General features: G+C 40.8%; 1 protein-coding gene across 1 annotated transcript in view; it reads right to left on the bottom strand.

The window, feature by feature from the left end:
* Positions 1–25,160, bottom strand: part of FBXL13 (F-box and leucine-rich repeat protein 13) — an 87,609-nt gene that overhangs the window by 60,824 nt on the left and 1,625 nt on the right. The window contains 2 exon segments of the mRNA XM_009882996.1: positions 17,066–17,167; positions 17,999–18,148. Coding sequence (XP_009881298.1) covers positions 17,066–17,167; positions 17,999–18,148 — 252 coding nt within the window.

Raw genomic sequence — 25,160 nt, 5'->3', positions numbered from 1 at the left:
ATGCAGTTCCCAGTCACACATGGAAGTTAAATGATTCTCTAAAATCACTGAGTGGGTGAAGTAATACCACAAACAGCTGAGCTGTAACCCATGCATCTCATATACTCATTTTTCTTTGGCACAATAACACATTCTTTTGCCAAAGACACCCTGAGCTGGAATCATATAACATTCATATGTAGATATTAAACATTGTCTACTATTTCATGCATATACCACGTACCAAAGTTGCAGTACACAAAAACATTTTTTAAAAATTGCAGCTAATAAATTTACAAAAAAATATTAGCCAGCTGAACAGACCTAAACCCCAGTTAATATTGTTGCTGTTTTACCATTAACAATAAAACCATGTTGCCAAAATCTGTGTAATCTTGGATTTATTTGGAAAGATGAGGTCAGAAATGTAGCTCGAGGAAGTTCAAATGGAAGGGTTCATCACATCTGTAACCTATAACTGAACAGACAGTTCAACACAGTTTGTTAGCTGAAGAAATGTCAAAGGTAGAGAACTTCAGTATGATTTTCAATCACTAAAAAAACAAAAGAGAAATAGTTTCGAAGCAATTTTAAACCATTCACAAGAGCTTCAAAAGAATGCAACAAGTAGGCTGTATGATCAATATTAGTGAATTTTAACAGAAGTATGTTAGTAATCTAAATAGGAATAGTACACTGAAAATGTATTTCATTCTTAAAAAGAACTACCAGGTATCTTCAAAGTTAGAAGGATGACTCAAAAAACTCAAATGTGATAGTTGTGCACAACTTAGAGACGGTTACACTGTCACTTATATACCTGCCATTTAGCTACATATGCATAAAAGCAATAAAAGTCATATTTTATTATTAGGTGACCATACAGAAAGAAAATATTTAATTTAGTAACACCGTAAAAATCCAAATCCATCTGATTACTGATATAATACAAGAGGTTAAGCAAAAGGGTGTGAATGGTGCCCTGGGCTGCACTGGGCAAAGCCTTGCCAGCAGCTGGAGAGAGGTGAACCTTCCCTTCTGCTCAGTGCTGGTGAGGACATGCCCGCAGTGCTGTGCCCAGGGCTGGGCTCCCCAGGACAAGAGAGACATGGACATACTGGGGAGAGTCCCCCAGTGTGACTCTTGGGGTCAGAATGGCATGCTATGTTGACCCAGCAATGCTGGCCGAGGAATCACAGAATCATAGAATGGTTTGGGTTGGAAGGGACCTTACAGATCATCGAGTTCCAACCCCCCTGCCATGGGCAGGGACACCTCCAACTAGACCAGGTTGCTCAAAGACCCATCCAACCTGGCCTTGAACACCTCCAGGGATGGGGCATCCACAACTTTCTCAGATACTTTGTTCCAGTGCCTCACCACCCTCAAAGTGAAAAATTTCTTCCTGATATTTAATCTAAATGTCCCCTCTTCCAGTTTGAAGCTATTACCCCTTGTCCTATCACTACATGCCCTTGTAAAAAGTCCCTCCCCAGCTTTCTTGTAGGTGCCCTTCAGATACTGGAAAGCTGCTATAAGGTCTCCGCAGAGCCTTCTCTTCTCCAGGCTGAACAACCCCAACTCTCTCAGCCTGCCAACAGCCCCAGTGCCTGCAGGAACAGTGCTGTGCCAGCACAGAGCGGCACTGGGGACAGTTGAGCTCCTGCCCAGCGCTACTGCCTGGCACTGGGACCCCCTCGGCAGCCTGGATCAGCCCAGCTGGGCACTGTCCTCCGCCCCACTAGCATGTCCCATGTAAGGCTTCTCCTGGCCTTGGCAGGATGGGCCAGGTCACCTACTGCTGCGGTTCCAGGGGAGCTCACCTGAAGAAGGACCTCCTCCTCTCCAGTGACACCTTGGTCATCGCCAAGGCCAAGTAAGACCCACAGACCCCAGCTGCCTTTCCTCCCAAGCCCTGGCACCAGAGCAGGGACACCCAGAGAACAGCCCCAGGCTCCCAGCACCCTGGTGCTGGATGAACCCGTGGCCATGCCCATGGCAAGCAGACACTCAGGGGGAGCCACCAGGCTCAGCCACCTCCAGGTCATTCCCTGAAGATGTGGCAGTGCCCCGCGCCCACAGCTCTGCGTGTCCCTGGGCCAGCTGCAGGTGCTCAGCAGCAGGAAGGGGGTGGCCAGGGATGCCACTGAGGCGGAGGAAGTTGTCCTGTGTTGTCACTTCCCCGTGAGTCTGAGCAGTGGGCACTCAGGCTGTTTCTCCTCTCTTTCTGCAGCTCCCCGGTGGTGAAGGACCTCTGGGTCAGCGCACTCCATGGGTAAGCCCTGCCTGGCAGCGCAGCCTGGGGAACCCATGTTCACACCATGGGGGGATGCTCCAGGCGCAGCTGTGTGGTACAAAAACACCGCTCCTGAGCCGGGGAGAGGTGTCCCCACAGCTGCGGGCAGAGCTGGTGGAGCTGCTTCACCCAGCTGTGTCCAGCTGTGTCCACCTGCCCAGCTCCATCCTCGTCACTGCCGCTGCTCTGTGCTCCACTGCCAGGCAGTACCCAGCTGTTTTGGGGCATCTTGGAAGTGCTGGCAGAAGAGGAAAAACATGGCTTGGGTCTCACAAAGCTCCTTCTGTGCCCCTTGTCCGTGCACAGGTCACCAGGAGTGGAGGGAGCCTGGGTGACACAGCTGCCCTCCATCAAGCTGCTGCTAAAGGAGCTGAGCGGCCACATGGCGAGTGTCCCTCCTGTCTCCGCTCTGCCCCCAGAGGCAGCTCCAGCCCAGCATCAGGTGCATCGCTTCTGACCTTCTGCTCTTTTCTCTTTGCCCAGGCAACAACACTACATTCCAGCAGGCTGGAGAGGCTGGTCGAGGGCCAGGCAGAGGTGAGGATCGCTTGGAGTGCAACTTCAGCAGTGCCCACCTCTCACACATGGCCAGGGGCCAATGCAGCTGGCCAGGGGCCCCTTCTGCTGCAGGGCTGCTCAGTGAGCGCAGCACATTTCTTGCAGGCAGGTCCCAACCAGCAGCCAACTCCCGTCCCATTGGACAGTCAAGGTGGACTTGGCCACTTGGCTGGTGAGTTTGGAGAAGATGGGGGCAGGACGGCCCTTCTCTCCTCCTCTTGCAGGTGGGCACTCACACTGCACTGGGGCTGCTGCTGCCCTTCCTGCAGGGCACATTCTTCCCCATCGCTCTGCGGCAGGAGAGTCCTGAGCCCCTGGGGCCCCTAATTGCCAAAGCATGCCATCATCTGAGAGGTACAAGAGGGACAACATTTATGCTGAACAGCATGTTCCATACTATAAAACCCTCTGGGGTTTATTTACAACTACTCATTCTTGGCAGAGAGAGGCTGAACCAACTTGCTTCACACACGAAGGGAGTACCCATTGCTGCTCTTTGGTCAGTGTAAATACTTGTACGCGGCACACAGCAAAATACCCTCTCTTATAATTCTTGCTCAAACATGGCTAGCTTGCAGTTTCCATTAGGTTAATAACTCAAGATCAGCTACATCAAAATTTCCTTTCCTGCTTCTCCAGCAGATCTCTCTCTGGGCTGATGCAAACACACCCCTTTCTGTCAGTCATAACCAGAGTTTTAAAACCAGCTTATCCCAAAGCTCCAAATACTTAAATAGCCCTTATTGTTCTGATACTCGAGCCCTGTGTGATGTCCAATGGGGTCAAGCTCCTTTCAGAAGGAAAAATATAAGTTCCGACCACAACAGGGGAAAGAAATTGCACGGCTGATCTGCAAGTCTTGCAATCATTCTGCAGGAGTCAGCACAGCATGGAAATTCAGGCGCAGCTCTCCTAGCTGGCACCTGAAATGTTTCAGAGGCAATGCCATCTTTCCTTCACATGCAAGGCTTCACTTGACACCCTCAGCAATTGCTGCCCTACGTAATTGCATTTCCACCTCCTAGGAATACTGCACTATGGCAAAACCGAGGAGTTTCAATAAAAAAAGTACATAAATAATTTTTTTTTGAAAAAAAAATCCTTATGCACTCAAAAGAGAGAAACATCAGATCTCTAGACCTTACAGTGGTCTTCCTTACCATTTCCCTGTCATTCATTTCCCTCCTTCTGTGGTTAATTGAGAACAGCAGATCAGCATTTGGTCCGCAGTCACTGACCGGAGTCGATGGTGCTATTGTACACACAGCTGTCTATTTGCCAGTGCTTTATACAGACTTAGAGTCTCCGCTAACACAATGGAATACAAAGTTGTGCCCCTTTCTCTTTTCTGTAGCACTGATGTTCCAATGTATATTGTAACCAAAACACTTAATATATAAAGAATTATTTAAATTCCATTAGGAAATGACAGCATGCACCCCAGCCATCTGCAAACAAAGCCATCTCAAATCTGAGTACTGACAGTGATTTGTTTGCAACAGGACTGAATGACTGATATGTGCCTATTCCCCGTGCTTTTACTGGAATACATTCTTAGCATTCTTAGCATTTCTTCATATGTCCTTCTTTCTAAAATGTATTACTGTTTCTTTACAGAAACAAACTGCGCTGAAGCACTTGGCCTGTGAGAAGATGCTGAGGACTACAGCTTGTTCAGCCTGGAGAAGTGATGGCTTCAGAGACACCTAACAGAAGCCCTTCACATGCAAGGCTTCACTTGACACCCTCAGCAATTGCTGCCCTACGTAATTGCATTTCCACCTCCTAGGAATACTGCACTATGGCAAAACCGAGGAGTTTCAATAAAAAAAGTACATAAATAATTTTTTTTTGAAAAAAAAATCCTTATGCACTCAAAAGAGAGAAACATCAGATCTCTAGACCTTACAGTGGTCTTCCTTACCATTTCCCTGTCATTCATTTCCCTCCTTCTGTGGTTAATTGAGAACAGCAGATCAGCATTTGGTCCGCAGTCACTGACCGGAGTCGATGGTGCTATTGTACACACAGCTGTCTATTTGCCAGTGCTTTATACAGACTTAGAGTCTCCGCTAACACAATGGAATACAAAGTTGTGCCCCTTTCTCTTTTCTGTAGCACTGATGTTCCAATGTATATTGTAACCAAAACACTTAATATATAAAGAATTATTTAAATTCCATTAGGAAATGACAGCATGCACCCCAGCCATCTGCAAACAAAGCCATCTCAAATCTGAGTACTGACAGTGATTTGTTTGCAACAGGACTGAATGACTGATATGTGCCTATTCCCCGTGCTTTTACTGGAATACATTCTTAGCATTCTTAGCATTTCTTCATATGTCCTTCTTTCTAAAATGTATTACTGTTTCTTTACAGAAACAAACTGCGCTGAAGCACTTGGCCTGTGAGAAGATGCTGAGGACTACAGCTTGTTCAGCCTGGAGAAGTGATGGCTTCAGAGACACCTAACAGAAGCCCCCAGTGCATGTCGGGCTGTGAGCAAGGAGATGGAGCCTCATTCTTCACATTTGTGCCCGGTGGTATGCGAAGAGACAACAGGCACAAACTGAAACAGACTGGACATAAAAAAGAATTTTTTCCACATGAGGACAGTCTGGCAGGGAAGGAGTCTGCCCAGGGAGTTTGTACCACCTCTGTCCTTGGGGCTGTTCAAGACTTGACTGGACACAACACTGAGCAACCTGGTCTGACCTCAGTGGGTAGGAGGTTGGACTTACAGAGGTCCCTTTCAGCCTGAATTTTCCTGCACATTAATGTCTATGTCTCTGTTAGTCACCCTGGGCTTCCTTTATGATTAACAACATTTTTAGGAAGTGATTAATTTGACCTATTTATTATGAATACTTATTTTAACTCAGAGGAATGGTGCCGTATAACTGCCTGTTTCTTCACTATGAAGATAGTCCACACAGCTAACTCAGATTTAATTATCAACATGTTAAGTGCCTAAAATTAGGCTGGGTAGATCCCATCCTGCGTGTTTGTGCTCCCTGAAGGGTCCAGTTGGATACCAGGGAGGGAAAGGAAGAAGTTATTTCTGTACAGCATCATAGCAGTTACAACTCTTGCCCCAAAAGAAAGATATCTGAAATACGGACCATACTCCCTAAATTCTTATTTTTTTTTATCCAAAATCTCATTGATACCAAACTAATAAACATGTAGAGTGTCGTCATACGTGTGAAAAAGTTCCATAGTTATTAATACATTTCAATGTGTGTATCTCCTATACAGAAGAAAAATATCCCAAAGGTAAGCTTGCTAGAAGCACCCTTGCTGTTCTTGGCTATTTTTATTACAAATAGTCGACAAATCCCGTGGTATGTCAACACCACTCTGATTTCTAGACTTTTCAAAACTCTGTCTCTAACTGAATTATAACCATGGCTTTTCATGTTAGTGTTCTGGGCTTTATGACCTTCGGCTTCTTTTTCATGTATATTCATTATACTAAGACACTTGATGTTGCTTTCCTTCTGTCACTTTGCATATTAGTACCCTTTTCCTTTGTGATTAAAGCAACATCTTTGTTCATACTAATTCAAGGCAAGAATGTGATACACTATTTGAAAGCGTAGGTGTTCCTGACACAACTCTTGCTTCTACATGGTTTTGTCTTCAAACATTAGCACCCCAAGGCACATGTGTGACTGAGCCCTGGGAATGTGTATTTCCTTTTGAAGTTTGCATTGCTAATTCATGACAGGATGCAAAGTGCAGATTTCTTTGCACAGAAATAAGGACTGATTACCATTCTTTTCAGCATCTCATCCATAGACATGTACATTTTGTTTCCATAGTTACCGCAAACTGTAGACTCCATGCATATCGACAAATTAATTTTATACCAGACTACTACAAAAAACTCTAACTTAGAGACTGATTTGCATCTATTTTGCTAACCTATTATATGGAAAATACCTCCTAAATAACAAAATTGGTAAAAAATCATATCAACTGAAATAACATGTTTGTTGGTATATACAATATAGATTAAATGAAAAATATGGGATGAAAAGATGTGACTTCATAGAAATTAAGTGGGTACATAACTGCAGTCTTACTTTGTGTGTCAGTTTTAGCTAGTTTGAGTACTTTCACTGCTTTAAACACCAGTTACATACACAGTCCTACTGCCAACGGGAACTGAGAACCCTCAGCACCCCTCAAGACGTGTTCAGCTTCTGTTGGACTCACACATGTATGTCTCTAGAATGAAAGTGTATTTTATCCTGGATTAGGTTGCAAGGCATAGGAGCTGTTTGCTTGGACCCATTACTTTTATGATTAAGAAAAGGAACAGAAAGATAAAGCTAGGAAAGAATTGTTTTAAAACACGAGTGTAAACATAACTCTCTCCCAAGTCTTTAACAACTAAGTAGATAAAATTATGTCTCAGATACCCACCCAAATAATGTTGCTTTCCTTTTTCACTTTGTGTAAATGCTCTCCTTCAAAAGTCAAATTGTCCTATTTTTTTGTTTTCAGTCTTGAAAAAACTTATATTTGTTTTTACATTTCACAAATCTCAATAGAAATGGCATAAAAAGTGCTGTTCCTATGTAAATTTTACACTTGGGAAAACATATGCAGGATAGGTCTTGACGAAGAATTACCTGAAAGAGTATTTGAGCTATATTTTACAAATTTCTCTCCTACCTGCTTCACTCAATACCCACGCTTTAGTACATGTCAGAAGATCTTCTATATTATGTCAGAGATCTGTCATAGAAAGCAACCACTGTTCGAAGTTCCCTTTTTTATTATTGCTACTTGGCAACATGAATGCTGGCACTGTTGCAAGGGCTTCACTGGAACATTTGCCGTACACAGGATTCTTTCTGCACTAACATGCTCTAGTTATTTGCCTTAACACCACCGCAGAAGAGTCCCATTTCCTTTGCAGGAACCATATTTATCACTCAACAAAATTAATTACCCGTATGACCCCAGAATTTTTCTTTCAATACTGACTCTTGATCATGAGTGGCCCAGGACAGATCTTGCTAGCCTAGGCTTACTTTTTTTTCATGCTGATATTGTTGTAATTACCCATTTAGGATTCAAAGACTTCTCTTCCTCCTTTATATTTTTCTTACAATGGTAGTAGGTTAAATAACTGTATTTTCAGTAGACATTCACAGAAAAAAAATGTCAGGATTTACAGCAAATACGCCCAGTCTTCTGTTGTCTTTATTCATGATTTTTACTAAACTCAGTGCAGTGATTAATTTGTGCTATCTCTAGATACAGAACTCTTCAGCTTCTCTTTCCACTAAATTGAAACAGTCAGGACTTTTGTGGATATATGTGGAACAATCGCCTAATTGAATGGCAAAATGAAAAAAATTAGTATTAAAATATGCTCTCGTAGAAGCCCTCTATATTTTTCATTAAAAGCCTGACTGGTAAAACTGATATTCATGACCTTAGTTATTAAAGCAGACATTGCTCAGATATGGAAGCAATTACCCCCATTCAGTTGCTTATCCCTCCCCTGCAAAATATATGCTATGATAAAATAGGAAGTGACTGTTGATCAGGACACTATCACTTCAAGTCCTATGACTCTTTGAGAGATGAGGGATGTTTAGAAACATGGATTTCAGTCCTGATTTATATGGAAAAGGTCACTAGACAGTAAGCTGGAGTGACTAGCCAGATTTTTCTTTTTTATTGCTATGAATAATATAAAAATCATACTAGATTCTTGCTTGTTTCATATTTTAGAAAAAACAGTATTTTGATAATGACAGTGATTGCTGCTTATCATTTCCATTACAATGTTCTAATAATGTATTCAATTTTGGGGTTTTGATGTTGCCCAAATAAAAAAAAAAATTAAGAAAATTAATACTGTGGGTATATGAGAATGTGTAACCATTCTATGCACCTCTACTTTGCCAGCTGTTACTCCTTTTGCAATTATGCTACTGATGTCACACAAGCGCTTTGAATACTACAGAGTTTCAAATGGAGTTTGAAATCTCAAAATCAATATGCAGCCCTTTGCACAGCCTGAACATGAAGACTTCTAGACGAAAAAATGAGAATCAAGATTTCAGTAGTTCTTATATACATGAAATATCCTCATTAGTTTGATTGACCATGGTATAGTCTACAGAGAAGTTTTTGGTATAAATATTAAACATTTATATGTTTTGGCAAAAATAATCTCTGGTTCAGCTCTGCTTACTTCACTGCCATAATAAAAGGATGGATTTTACCCTGCACATCATCCTGGGAGGTGTGTGTGAAAAAAGACCAAAAGCCTCTCTGAAGAACAGAGGAAAATATACTAAATATTTTCCAGCTCCTTTTTCTACCTGTGTTTGCACAGCTGATGTATTGAGGCAGCTCAGCTGGAGCTGTAAACACAATAGGCAGCCACACTAACAATTGTACCAGATGCTTAAAAGCTTCTCCTCAAAGTTCTGCTTAGATTTTTTTTCTTTGAGGGATCCTAAGGCTTGCTGCACTCTCAATAGTGACCAGTGTCTTTTTACTTACTTATGGAGGAAACTGATGCCTTAATTTTAGCTTTTGTAGCCATTTGGCTGCTCTCTTTTACAGTATCTTAGAACTGAAAAATATAGTTTCAAGATCTCATGTGTAGGTAATTCCCTCCTTAAACTGATGCCAGAAGAAGCAGACAGCTCTGACAATATACACTTCTTTTTTTTATTAACAAATCAGGAGGAATAGGAGTTCCTTTTATGAATTTTTGTGGTCTTCATGCAAATGGAAGATAACAAAACTTTTTAATTAAATTTTAAATTAAAATGATTGAGCTCATTTTGAGTCAACTTTCACATTATAATTGTCAGTTATGGGAGAACTAGACATGTCCTCATTGTGACACTCCGTGGCATACTGTACCAGGGTACACTTAAATGATGACACCAACCTGAGTGGGGAAGTGGACACGTCAGAAGGAAGAGCCCCCCTGCAGGAAGACACAGACTGGAAGACTGGGCTGACAAGTACCTTATGAAATTTAACAAGGACGAGTGTAAGGTCTTGCACCTGGGAATACATAATTCAGGAGTGCAGCAGTGGCTGGGATCTACCAGCCTGGGGAGCAGCTCTGTGGAAAGGGACCTGGGGGTCCTGGGGGACAACAAGCTCAATATGAGTGAAGAGGTTGCTGCTGCGCAAAGGCAGCCAACAGGATGCCGGGCCGCGTCAACAAGGGCATCACCAGCAGAGATAAAGAAGTTATCATCCCACTCAACTCAGTGCTTGTCAGGCTACACCTGGAATACTGTGTTCAGTTTTGGTCCACACCATACAAAAAAAGATGTGGACAGGCTGGAGAGGGTCCAGAGAAGGGCCACAAAGAAGATCAAAGGACTGGGAAGCCTGCCACATGAGGAAAGGCTGAGAGAATTGTTTGTTAAGCCTTAAGAAAAGAAGGCTTAGGGGAGATCTTATCACCATGAAACAATACCTCGCATGGTCATTTCTCCAGCCCTCTGCCCGTGGCAAATGTAGGGAGCTCTCATCACCACCATCCCCTTGCCCTGCCCGGGCCCTGCCAGGCAAACCCCAGAGACTCCACAGCCCGAAGCCCCCTGTGTTGGCCATGGACCCTCCGCAAGCAGAGATGCCGGGTGGGAGGGGATGGTGTGAGGGGGCGCTGAGTCAGTGCTGAGCCTTCTGCAATTTATCACAGAGATGGAGACAGCCGATCCCAGTAGGAGTTTTTCAGCCATGGGAGCAGTGCGGGGGGGCACACATACGTATGCGATGTTTAAAGATGGAGCTGGGAAAGTTGTTACAGGTGTGCTGCGAGACTCCAACAGTGGGGCCCCATCTCCCCAGCTGCAATCACAGCAATCTGCTCTGTCCTCTGAGTTTATTAAATCACACCCACTGCCAATGGAAATATCTTTCATTACTCTGCAGTTTATTACTCTGATTTGTTGGTTTGGGGTTTTTTTTACTGTTCAGTTGTGGTTTATATTTCTATTCTGGTACATGCTCTGTTTTTAAAGCCTGATAAAATATCAGTATATGCACTAGCCCAGTATGTTAACTGACCCTTCAGATGATAAAATACCTCCCTCATTAGGCATGGGCCCCCAGCACAGGTAAGACATGGACCTGTTGGAGTGGGTCCAGAGGAGGCCACAAAGATGATCAGGGGGCTGGAGCACTTCTCCTATGAGGAGAGGCTGAAGGAGTTGGGGCTGTTCAGCCTGGAGAAGAGAAGGCTCCGAGGAGATCTTATTGCCGCCTTCCAGTACCTAAAGGGGGCCTACAGGAGAGCTGGGGAGGGACTCTTTATCAGGGAGTGTAGTGACAGGATGAGGGGGAATGGCTATAAACTAGAAGAGGGCAGGTTTAGATTAGGTATTAGGAAGAAATTTTTCACTGTGAGGGTGGTAAGACACTGAGCCCAGGTTGCCCAGAGAGGTGGTAGATGCCCCATCCCTGGAAATATTCAGGGTCAGGCTGGAGAGGGCTCTGAGCAATCTGATCTAGTTGAAGATGTCCCTGCTCATGGCAGGAGGGTTGGGCTAGGTGGCCTTTAAAGGTCCCTTCCAACCCAAACTATTCTATGACTCTATGATCATACCATGTTCCAGTATTTAAAGGGCAGCTACAAAGAAGATGGAGACTCCTTTTTTACAAGAAGTCATGTGGAAAATACATGGGGTAATGGGTACAAGTTACTCCTGGGGAGATTCTGATTGGACACAAAAGGAAAATTTTTCACAATAAGAACAATCAGCCATTGGAATAATCTCCCCAGGGAAGTGGTGGATTCCCCAACATTGGACACTTTTAAGATTCAGCTGGACAGAGTGCTGGGCCATCTTGTCAGGACCGTGCTTTTGCCAAGAAAGGTTGGACCAGATGCCCCTTGAGGTCCCTTCCAACCTGGTATTCTGTGATTCTATGATACATTCAAGCAATTTGCCTGCTCCTCAAAATATGCTGCTGTACCACAACCTGTCTGTATTCACTTCGTATAAACTACTTAATGTAAAAAATCAGGTTTTCTGGCTTTATGTTTTTATTCTGGAATCTTGAGACCTTGCTCTAGTCATACTAATTTTAATGATATTTAGGTGGTTCAGAATGCAATTGGGGACTTAAAAAGACTTTTTAAAGTACAGAAATGTGTAGGTCCTTTTCAATAGCAAATTTATTCTGTACATCCCATCCCTTCAAAGACTTGCATCCCATGATAATTACAGTTGGACTCCTCACAGGCTTTTCTAACCAGAAGTCTGTTTAATTTGGACATGTGGATTAATTCCTTAACTTCAAAACTCAATCTAATTTAAAACTCTAAGGAATTTTGACACAGCTCACAAAAATAAATGGAACTATGTGACTTCTTAGAATGAGAAAAAAATATTGACTTTATTACTATTCATTAATGGGATTTAGTTTCATATTAGAACAAAAGCAAAGCTTTTAATTTGACACTCTCTTGCTAGTAACCTTTTGCATTTTCAGTTCTGAAAAGGTCTGGTGAAACATTTATTTCATGTTAGGTCAAGACCACAGTAGCCAGCTTTAAAGCACAGCAATCATTTTCTGTCAATAACTCAACATTAGAGTACTATGGTACCACTGACTTTTTTAGGAAACTGTAATTTACAAAGCAAATGGTTTCCAGCTGGCCCTGAGGACACATCTTGTCCCAGCAGTAAATACAAACTGACAGATATCTTTTTGCATAGGAACAGAACAGAAAGCTGCAATAAATGATAGCATACTAACAATGATATTTGCTAAATAACCTGTGATTTTGAAATGATCCACCACCAGATATCATCTACAGTGCCACAGATTATAAAGTCTCATTATCATAAGTTCCAAAACTTTGAGAACTCCAGGTACGTTTTATTTTCTACAGCCTGTGAATGATCAGAGCAAACACAGGTTTGGCCTAGAGGAGACAGCACCCAGTAACAATCTCCTGTTGAAGGAGATTGTATCTACGTACTGGATCCACCAAAAAGAGAGCACGAGGATTCACATAGGGAAAGGGAGAAAGGGAGAACGGGAGGAAGGAAGGAGGGAAGGAAGGAAGGAAAGGAGGGAGCTCTGCCTTTCTGCAGCAAATGGTTAGGCACTCAGCTAGTGGGAAGCTCTGGTCTGTGCACGTAAACAGAAGAGTTCTTTCTGTACTTCCCATACTGAATAAAATAGTGACAGCTCAAGAAAAAGAAACCAGGTGACAGCCACACGGATTTGCATTTCTTTCTGGATCAAGGGAGTTGCATTCTTTTTAAATACAAAACAGAAGCATTTCAGTAGGCTTCCCACTTTTCTGTAATAATTTTTGTTCCCTCTGCACTTTACATATAAATAAAGCCCTTATTTTCTGGCTCGCCCCAAAGATCCACAGCTCTAGCTTCCAGGCCACACATGTAATAAGTTGCATGACTTATCCCACATACACAAAAAATACTTGCAAAAATACTTTCAGCACAGCTGGCTCAGCCTGTTCTCTCTCGCATGCTCTGAAGGAGACCCTCCAGAAGGAGGTCCCCAGCCCTGGATATTCCCATGCACCCCTCTCCAAATCCCTGCACTGCTGCTGTTGTCTTTTTGTTGATCCCAGTTCTTAACTCTCCCTACCCCAGCAAAACCCAAGAGAATCAGCTCTCATTCCCTGTGGCCCAACTTGTCTTGGGATAGCTCCCTAGGAAAAATAGGAAACTGCTGTGTCCCCATGCATCATGGCAACCACAGTGTACCCCACCACAGCTCTGTTTGTCTCACCACTGCACACAAAAAAAGGAGGAGGGAGGCAGCAAACCCAGTCTGGCACACCAGCCCGTTAATACAAAAAAAAACCCTGTTCTTGCCTCAGCTACTGTCTTCATCTATGTCCCAGACCTTTGACATCACTATCTCAAAGTAACGTTATTCTGTTCATTCTGTTAAAGACAGGAGTTGGTGTGGTTTGGTTTTGGGTTTGTTTGTTGGGTTGGTTTTTTTTTTTTTTGGGGGGGGGCGGGCAGGGAGGAAAAGGCAAGAAAAGAGGGGATAGGATGGATTGGATGAAATTTTGGGAGGCTTCATTCTCCTCCTAGGGTGTATGAGGAAGCTCCCCTGAAAGACCTGCTCCTATCTCCCCCATACTCTTTGTGTGGAAACTGCCAGCTTACAGCTGTGTTCAGTGCAGCCTTCAGAGCAGTGACAGGGATCTGAACCTCTTTGGTAAAGGTGAGAATTTAACTCATGTGTCCCCACAGACGGTGAAGGGATCAACTCTTTAAATATGTCTAAAAGGAAGGCACCAAAATTTCCTTCTCTGACTACACTTTGAAGAAAAATGACAGCAGCTGCTTCACCCTGTATGCCCTAAAACTGCCTATGGACTCTCAGGCCACAAAGGCAGAGACCTGTTTCATTGACAGATCCCAATAAACTTCGTCTTGAGGCACTGCAGTTCAGTGAACACCCTACACCTGCAAATTCAGGCAGATCCACTCGTGCTTCACCCATTTGTCCACCACTTGTTCCCCATCTCCTCCTCTGTACACAAATAACTGTTCATGCAGCCACACAATGAGCTGGTTTAAGGAAGTGGTCCAACTGGCAACTGATTCAGGAAAGAAAATGGAAGACAATTTTTCAGAGTGATCTGTTCCCTGATGTGGTTCATATAAATCACTGTAATGAACTCAAATGGGAGAATGGTGCTGGGCCAAGAAAAGGTAAAAATAATTCCTCTTCCTACCATGACATATTTATATCTGGATCACAGAAATATGGCTTGAAATTTGTGTGGATTATGCAGTTTTCTTTTTTTCTTATTCTTTAGGTTATTACTTCCTATTCAAATCAGTAGAATTCTCACTTCCTACTTCATTCGCCTCATAAACACACATTAAAATACACACTATGATGGAACCAAAGTCTAAGCTGGCAAACTACCTTGCTTTTCAGCTCCAGACCTCAGAGTTGGAATTGCTCTAGAAACTGAAGACATCAATGTTTTCTGCTAAGCCACTAAAATAGCACTTGACAATATATTTGATTTATAGATGTTCTAAAATTAAGTTTATATAAAAACAGAAGAGAAAATTAGGTAATGCATTTTTACAGCTGCTCTGTAGCCTTAACCAAAAAGTATAGCTACGCACCTCAGAATAGCCATCATTCTTTTCCATATGGTAATATCCAGATTCTGGTTTTCATGTGCATAGTCTTTACGTATGTGAGATCTGATTCTTTGTGACAGCAGCACATGTAACTGTGAGCATGATGTGACCTCAAATAAGGGCAACCTACGAGGACAGCTTAAAATGTCACTGTATTTTGAGCTTATGGTTTGGATGTCAAAAAATCAATGCTCATGGATTAAGACAAAATAAACAGACTTTTCCCAAGCTACAAAAGTAAGGAATGATACCATCAATACTGTTTGTTATAAACTACCAGAAAGATTACACTATTTCAGGGGTTTTAATGAAGAAAGGATGCTAGTACAGACCTCAGAATTCCTGAAAAATTAAATAATTATTTATTTATAGGTATGACAACTTTGATAGGTATGGACACATCTAAGCTGCAATACTATCTTTAATATATATACACATAGAAATATACACACACTCTTATCTAATACTACCTTTTATATATAATTCTATTGTAGTGCATAATATTACCTTATTAGGAGAGAAAACATTAGGAGGTGGCACTGTAGATCAAATTTTGTTCATTCTGCTACTCATACAGTAAATGGATCTCTCTCTCTGTTTTAGTGATGTTGACACTCATATGGGAAGAACATCCCCTTTTGAGTGCCCTGCTTTTGAATAAGAGGTTCATACTACAAATTCTTCCTAAACTTGTATCAATGTCTCAGTAATCAGAGAAACAAGTACTACGACTCCCAAATTCTTTAGGCAAGATGCTACTGCAAGGAGCCCATATCTGAATCATTTGATAGCAGAAGTTCTCTGGTTACTGAATGAGCCAGTACTAAGAAAACAGCACAATCCAAACCCCACTGATGGATCTACATCAAAATAAACCAGTCTCACATCCAGGAAGACCATACGCACCACCAGTGGAATCCATATAGGTAACATCAAGAAGAATTAAAGCATGCTGTATTTTTGGTGAGTGAGGTCTGTAAACTATGTACGTGATTTAGCTTACAGATTCAAATTCCCTGTGATGTCAGTGGCATTATGCACATGCTTAAAATTAAGTATCTGCATTAGGGTTTTAGACTTCATTGGATACAAACTGAATTTTGAGTTCATGATAGTCCATACTATTTAAAAGGAAAACATACCATGTTTTTATGAAAGACCACCTTAATCTTTTTGCAATGTTAAATTAATGGAAAAACATGATAGGACAAATTTAAACTTATAAAGAAGATAAAATTAAAACATTTTAGCAGTAGTTCCAGCGTATCCCTCAATGGCAATTATTTTCAGTAACCAACCAATAATTTAGTTAAACTGGCCTCATAACTGAAGGCCCCACAACCGGCAGTTAACAATTCTGTGCTTTTTCTAAAATACTGCCACAAATCAATCTTCTTGTTTCTGGGTAGAACTACCTTCTCTTCTAGAAGTTAGTGTGCTAACAAGCTTTCACTCTCTAACGCTACATTAGTAAGGATACAAAAACACAAAACAAATCAGCCTTTTAAACAAACAAATAAATTTAAACAAATAGAATGTCTGCAAAGAAATGTCTCCCTACCCACTGTGCCCTTGCAGTAGACTGCTTTCCTTTGCACTTGCTTTCTGACCTACCAGTTTTTTATTTCTTACAGAGCTGAATAATGTCCATGCAGTCTTCTTTATGTTTTTAAGAAAATTAAACTGCTTTCTATCACATTTAGGGCTTGGCTTATGACCTTCTATTCACTGCAAACAAACCGCTTTACTTCTCTCAAGAGTTGCACTCTCTACCTATCCTACAGATTTCCTGATTTCTTATTCTCCCTTTTTGAGTCTCCCTCTTGTTCCTTTCAGTCACAGCTCGGAGAAGCTGCTCAATGTCAGCTTAGGGCACGCAGAATATGACCAGGTGCCACTGAAGGAAAGAACAGCATTACCATCCTTAAAGGATTCCACCTGATTCAAAGTGAACAATGTAAACAGGAACCTTCCTTTCCATCATACAAAAACATCCTTTTCAACAAAACATGATATGTATCATTATGAAATATACATATTAAAAATGAAAAAGAACACCAAATATCACAAACCTGTAATAAGGCTTTTTCTGGTAAGTGGGATGTTTTATGTCTGAAAGTAAGATCATTTGATTCAAAACAGCTTTTCTGACTTTCCTTTGCCAAACTCTGAAAAAAGATGGTACAAGAGAAATTCAGTTTTATATTAGTTGCAGATTCAAAGTTTCAAATATATTTAAATATTCAAAAAATGAAATTAAATTTGCTAAACTTAAATAGGTATTTTCAAATCCCCTTATAGTTACACATCTATGAACATTTGTAATTGCTATTACTGAGAATAATCATAGTTTTAGGGTGCATCTCATGATTTTGCATCGTAGCAATACAATACAGAAGCATAGGAGACTATCTGCATTTCCAAACTAAAACACTGGGGGCACACAATATGACATAAACATACTATCAGCACATGCGAATTTTTCAAACAAGCCTTCAAAAGTTATGACTACTAAAATCTCTCTGATGCTATACAGTATCCAACAATTTATACTGCATGAAAGATACTAAAGTATTTTTCGTATATAATCTCAACATGGGAGTAACATTGAATCACATATTCTTTTATTCTAGCTCTAGAAACAGAAGAGTTTCAGGGGTCATAAAATTGGTTTTCATTTGAATATTGCTACAGGGAAGGGAGGAGAAGAGAAAAGAAAGAGGAAATACACAGGAAAGGAGAAATTAGGAATAAAGAAAATGGTGAGGAACAAAACAGTGGGCTGCGAAAGCCAGAAAGAACACAGGGAATACAGGGAACTGCCTCTCGTGGTATTCATGGTGACAAGTTGCCACAGGTCAATCAATGAATGGCATCCTGCAAAATGATAGCTAGATAAATTTTTGGACCAAGCATATTTAATTTATACAGCATAATTTTCTTCTATATAACATGTACTTTTTGTCTTATGCAAAGCAGCTATATAGATTTACATGTCATTTTTTTTCCTTGTGAATCTGCACCCACATGCTCCGCTTCTGTATAGTAACTCTTAATATTTGGATGTTACAATGGACTACTGCTAGAGCCATCTTCTGCTTTGCCTTTTTTCTTTTGTTCTTTTTCAGCAGGTTACATTTTATCCATCCTTGGAACTGCAAAACAGAATGAGTAATTTAATATGGCTCCCGACGTGAATGAAGTAAAATCTATAAAAACTCTGCCATTTGCTGTAAAATACAAAGCAGTCAAGCTCAACAATATAAACTTCTGGATAGAACTGATGCTTCATATTTATAATTTAAATAAAATATGCATTGACAATATTTTTCAGTAGTAATTCATTCACACATTTTAATAAAATTTCTACTTGTTTGTAATATTCTACAGTATCGAGCAATAAAAACTTGCTTGCTTCCACCATCCAGAGGGACCTGGACAGGCTGGAGAGGTGGGCCCAAGCCAACCTCATGCAGTTCAACAAGGCCAAGTGCAAGGTCCTACATCTGGGTCGGGGCAATCCCAAGCACAAATACAGGCTCGGCAGGGAATGGCTGGAGAGCAGCCCTGAGGAGAAGGACCTGGGTGTGCTGATTGACCAGAAGCTCAGCATGAGGCAGCAATGTGCAATCGCAGCCCAGAAGGCCAACTGGATCCTGGGCTGCATCAGAAGGAGCACAGCCAGCAGGTCAAAGGAGGTGATTCTGCCCCTCTACTCCACTCTCCTGAGACCCCACTTGGAGTACTGCATCCAGCTCTGGAGTCCCCAACAACAGAAGGACATGGACCTGCTGGAGCGCATCCAGAGGAGAGCCACGAGGATGATCCGAGGGCTGGTGCACCTCTCCAATGAGGAGAGGCTGAGAGAGTTGGGGCTGTTCAGCCTGGAGAAGAGAAGGCTCCGGGGAGACCTTATTGCCGCCTTCCAGTACCTGAAGGGGGCCTACAGGAGAGCTGGGGAAGGACTTTTTACTAGCGCATGTAGTGACAGGACGAGGGAGAATGGCTATAAACTGGAAGAGGGCAGGTTGAGATTAAACATTAGGAAGAAGTTTTTCACTTTAAGGGTGTTGAGGCACTGGAACAGGTTGCCCAGAGAGGTTGTTGAGGCCCCATCCCTGGAGGTGTTCAAGGCCAGGCTGGACATGGCCTTGGGCAACCTGGTCTGGTGGGAGGTGTCCCTGCCTATGGCAGGGGGTTTGGAACTCGATGATCTTCAAGGTCCTTTCCAACCTAAACCATTCTGTGATTCCATGATCATATACTCCTGCTACTGTCAGCTATACTTTAATGTACAGATCTGTATTTATGGAAGGACACTTAAGTGTTTATAGAAAAGAATCTAAAAGTGCTAAATGCATGCATTTATTTGAGTGCTACTTACATTTTCTTTGCATACAAATAAAAATTAACATGATAGAATAAAAATTCAGTTTATATCTTGACAATTTTAACCTTTGGTAAAAATCCCATTTCTCTTCTTAGCTAAGTAATAAGAAATAATTAGATTCAGAACAAAAAATGTATTTCAAATTAATCATATGTCGCTGATATATTAAAATACACTATCTCTCCCTATCTGATTTGCTGGAAAGACTACTGAATAAATCAGACTTTACATGACTACTTTCATTTGCCCAAATCTCTCTCATTTAAAATAAAAAAAAAATAAAAAATCATTTCATTTATTTGGGAGGACTTATAAATGAAGTTAAAGGAAAAGCTAAAGTAGCATACGAAACAGAACTAATATGTGTGCTTGAGGGAAAGCTCAACAACTGAAATTCAATCTTTCAACCCTCATATCCACTCTTTTATTGATCAGCTGTATCCAGCAATTTAGCATATTAAACAAATACTTTAGTTACTCTTTGCAAAACTCTTTTCATGTCCCATTGCTACGTAAAGCATTTACACATGATTCTAACCCATACGTATTTTTATGAGAGTTGGACGGCACACAACTAAATTTTGCTATTCAGAGTCTGCTCTGGCCTCCATAAGTTCATCGCCAAAATTCTAACATTGCAATCTCACCATCCACTTATCTTTAATTTTCCCAAACCATGGCCTTTCACCTAGGCACTCTGTGGGTAAAAATACTTTCTTTGTTTTCTAACACCCATATTGACTTGATGACATTACTGTAATACCACTCATCTATATAAATATAAAGCTAAATTTTAAAACCAGGAAATATCTGAAGCACCTGCTATATGTTTGATGGATCAAGGCAATACAGAAATATAATGATTTACAAACTCAAATGATGCAATACTACTTTCCTTTTAAGACATGGACTCTTGCAACTACTCATGTGGATCACGGGCTTGAATCCTTTTCAGGAAACACGGTGGGGGGACAAGGGAAAAGAAGGCAGCCCTAAATCAAAACCATGCTATAGCAAAAATAGCTTTGGTCTAGCAAAAGCCATGCACAACATAGAGGCAAAAAAAGGCACCCTGTCAAGTGGGCCCTCACTCTGTAGAGGCAGAGAGCCGGGCAGGCAGGCAGGCAGGCAGAAGCAGCAGCCTGGGAACTTCTGCATGCTAATCAGAATGCTATGTACAAACAGAATCAGACAATAATGTAAATTGGAAGGGATCTCTGAAGGTTGTTGAATACAAGTGGTGGATGCCCCATCATTGGCAGCGTTCAAAGTTGGGATGGACAGGACTTTGAGCAACCTGATGTTGTGAAAGACATCCCTGCCCACTAGATGATCTCTGAAGGTTCCTTCCAACCCAAACCATTCTGTGATTCCATGATTCTAAGTCAAGACCAATGCACAGACACAGTGAAAAGCAACTGTCTTCAGTTTAGGTACCTTGAATATTTATAACCACTAATCAACACACTGATTCCAACCTTGGTATCTCTTCAGTCTTCTTAACAAAAATGCTATTTGCAAGGTATATCTTGATGGTTGACTATATAAAGAAAATATTATAAAACTATCATTTATCATTTTAATTCATGACAAATAATATCATTTTAAATAATACACAGGCAGGCAAATGGCTTTCACCACAAATTTTCCCATGGACAGATGTCCCAAAGCCAATTCCAACATTGGTCGGCTACTCCCTCTGCTGGATTAAGCCAGTAGGTGTCCGCCATACGAATGCCATTTCTTATTATTTCAAGTTTTAATTACTTTTTTTTTTTCCTTTTTCAAACAGACACAGACAACTTTTTTTTTTTTCCTTTGGATGTTTTGAAAGGCCTCCAACACAGGAAATCCAAACTATCCAACTACATACTGGAGCGCAAGGCCTTTGTTTAACATTTGAGAATGCCTTTACAAAGCTTAAATAAGGAAGGAATTGTAACACTTGGTCTTGCAATCCTCATTCAAGTACTCTTCAGTGATGCTTGGGCCAGATGTAAAACTGAAAACAATCAAGCCGAATCTGTACAAGTCTGGCTATTTCTGATAGACTTCTACAAGACTCTCAACAATCTGAAAGAGTCCATCAACAATTTTTCTCAACCTATAAATTTTGCTTATTCATACCATTAAACAACTAGAAGTATACTCATACTTCAAATGATCATGAGTCGCATATCATCACAACCTCCAGCTAACCAACTACCAAACAAGTACTAAAAAAAAAAAGATCAACAAAACTGCTACAATGCAACTAAATTATCAGGCTAGAATTAAATATTCAGGTCAGGTTTTTATATGAAGTGTTTCTGTTCATCAATCTGAAAAGCTCGTCTGTTGTTTAAAAGTTCACAAAGGAAAAGTCCTAAAATCGTGCAGCATTCAGTTTAAAGCTCAGTAACAGAAGAATTATTTTTAGCTTCCCTTCCTGTATACATTTAGCAACTGTTAAATATACATTTATATCTACAAATGTATATTCTTATTCCTTACTCATGTGTGAAAGAGAGCTGTTGAGAATCAGCATATTCATCATCTGAATAAAATATTGGATACTGATATCCAACAAGTTTTACAACCTGTTCAGCTGTAACATTTTTTTCTCATTGAAATCACCTCAGTACACAGAGCAAAAGTTTTGTTGATGTTAACAAACAATTTCTAAACAGTGACTTCCATTTATTTCCCTCACCAAATAGACAGCATGACTGGGTGGCATGGATGATGACTATCAGCTGTGTTTTAGAAAATATTCCCTAAGAGGACAAAGAAACATCCATGTCTATAAAGCTTTTCAGAGCAAAAAGTTTCAAGATCTAAGTTCTATGCCTCAAAAATCAGGTAATCTAAACAGAACGTATTCATTTTTACCAAAAAAATTCTTAACAGTGGGATATTTTCACCGTTTTCTCTTACTCCTAGTCCTGGACAAATCAACACAGCATCAACTCAATAGTAATTTATTAGAGACGTAACAAGTTTTAAACATAATGATTCTCAAAAACCCTGTGGGCTATCCAGAATTAGTAGATGTCTTTGGGTGTAGTTTTGTTAACACCTCCTGTTGTTTTCTTGCAAACCCTCATAACTTGCAATGCTTTTTCAGAAGCACCTATTACAATCAAGAGAGTGTATGTTTTCCTGTAGAATATAAAAAAACGAACTAAATAGGTTCCACAAAAACTCTTTCCTTTGAAGCTTGGATAAAAGCTCTTGACCATGATTGGTTTTGATAAGTTGTGACTACTGCCTTTCCCCACTCACCAATACTGATCTTACTGTGTCTTAGTGTTTTTCATTTGTGTTTCTTATGTCTATTTGCTGACTCACCATCAGCTTATAAGGCACTTGGGGAAGCAACATCTTTTGATAAAAGTACAGCACCTAGTACAACATAATATCCTGAGTCATTACCTAGGTTTCTAAGTATTATGATGATGACAACTATTGCAAGTAGTATGTGAAATCAATATAAAAAAAATTTACCAATATAGATAGGAATTTTGTTATTTTGATTTATTGCTGCAAATGTGTGTTATTTCCCAGCCTCATACTTCCAGTACTGAAGATGTGTTGTTCACCATATATTCAAATTACATTACCATTTATACATTTTTACTATTCCATGACACCTTGCTTAAATGTCAATGCAGTATTATAAGTGATAAATATTATTATTTCATATCTACCTGCAATAAGAGACTAAATCCAGATGCATTTTGCAAAGACAGCAAAAGCCTGCCATCCCCAGGAGGAGTTCTAGCAAGGTGGTAGCAGCCCAAAGCAGCAAATTAACAGTGACAATGAAAGTGATGCAAAACTGTGACAAAACACTTGTCAACTTCGCCTCATCTGGAGACCCAGAAAGTCTGGTTTGCTGCTGCTGGTCCTGTGAGGGGAAGAGGATGAAAAGAGGAGGGTGTGTGAAACATATAATGAGGCGAGGACTGGAGATGAGCTTCAGCCTTCCACTAACCCAGAGTAGAAAGCCTGGCTTCCTTCAAAGGCTTCCTCTCTTCCAGCCATAACCACATTCCTCTTCCTACCACTTTACTCATTTACCCGTCATGCCAAAATTCATTTGGGTCATACAGCAGAAAAATCTTAGGCCATCTCTACATCCATATTTAATATTAACATTGTAAGATTACAGCTACCAACAACAGTGGAAGTCGTCATATGCATACCATTTGCAGGATTACAGTTTGCCTTTTTACGGATACAGTTTAAAAGTAAATCTGGATGAGAACTGAAAGAGAAATCAGACAGGAATGAAAGACTCAGACACAGCAGGGAATCCCAAATTATTTGGACATGATTATTTGGACTCCAACTGTGTTTGGACCATGTCCAAACTACAACTTAATCACAAAAGGACTTAAGCAAATGGCCATTTTAGAACTCTACATTCTTCATTTTGAGAATGCGTATATAAATGTTCATAAGTCTCAGCTCAGCTCTGATGTTCCTTAATACAGGGACCAGTATCATCTCGTTTATCTCCACACCAAGCATACTGTAACTTCATAAAGAAATTAAAAAAAAATAAAATGAAATAAGAAATATGACTAGATATCAGCAAGCACGAAACTCTAAGAAACAAGAAAAAAAATGAGAAAAAGATCTTACACAGGCTAATTTTTAACTGGTTCTTTCTTTTAAGAAACTCCCTTTAATCTTAACCTTAATTTTTTCATTTTTAGTTTATTAACTTAATGCCACTGGTGCTACAAAAGTATTTATAGCTTTTGCTTGGAAATGTAAATATGAGCTATTTTTGAAGTGCTGAATCAAGAAACACACCTCACACAGATACATCTTATCTTTTGTTTTTCTGTGCTTAAAAAAACAGACTGATCACGAAACACGCTCTCAGGAGAGGTACTCAGTCTGCGTGGCAGTGCTGCTCTATAATTATTCTAATTGGCTCAAGATCTCTTTATTAATGTTTCCATGGAAATCCTGGCTGTAATAGCTGCTTGCAAATGGGGTCTATTTTTGGTAGCTTAAAAGTATCAGGATGTCTTTTAAACTTGTACTTGTGCATTATGCCTTTCTTTGTTTTACGGAAACTGAAGAACAGCTGCTGCAGATTTTTAAACAGCCAGGGGTGAATGTGACAAACAGGGAGGAAAATAAAGCAATACAGAGAATCAGGTAAGAATCCTAAAGGCAAACCCACCAACTCCGTTTCCCCCCCAGTCCTTCACGATGTGACGAAAAGTTCTATTCTCTAACATTTCGTGTAAGTTTGTTGACTCCTGGGCCAATAAATAATCCACCAACATCTAAAATGTGGTCTACCACCATCTTTACTTCTGACAGGCCGTAAAAAACCACTGATTGTGCCCTCAGCCCTCAAAAGGAAGGGAAGTATACAGCCACTGCACATGTCAAAGTTTCTAGATAAAATACGGTCCTTCTGTAATTAAAACTAAAAAATTCAATCAAATGTAGGGAAGATGTCAATGCAGTTCACTGCGTTTGCCTTCACTTCAGTCATCGTTTGAGTTTAAACATGGATTAAGAAGCAGAATTACCTTGTTCCATTGTTCCTATTTTTAAAGCTTTCCCAATGGCTTAAAGCAAGCTATTAAAAAGGAGCAGAGCACGAACGCGCCCCACAAGAGCAGAGAGCAGCGTTATGGGCCTCAAACACCCTGTCCAACGCTGAGGGACCCAACCAGCCGGTACCGGGGCACTACTGAGGGATAACGGGGGATCCCCCGGGAGGGATAGCCTCCCTCCCACGGATAGTGCCGGAGGAGCCTGTGGCC

The sequence above is a fragment of the Charadrius vociferus genome, unplaced genomic scaffold (assembly GCF_000708025.1).
Source record: "Charadrius vociferus isolate BGI_N301 unplaced genomic scaffold, ASM70802v2 scaffold32, whole genome shotgun sequence".
Lineage (NCBI taxonomy): Eukaryota > Metazoa > Chordata > Aves > Charadriiformes > Charadriidae > Charadrius > Charadrius vociferus.
This window is presented reverse-complemented; position numbering and strand designations above follow the sequence as displayed.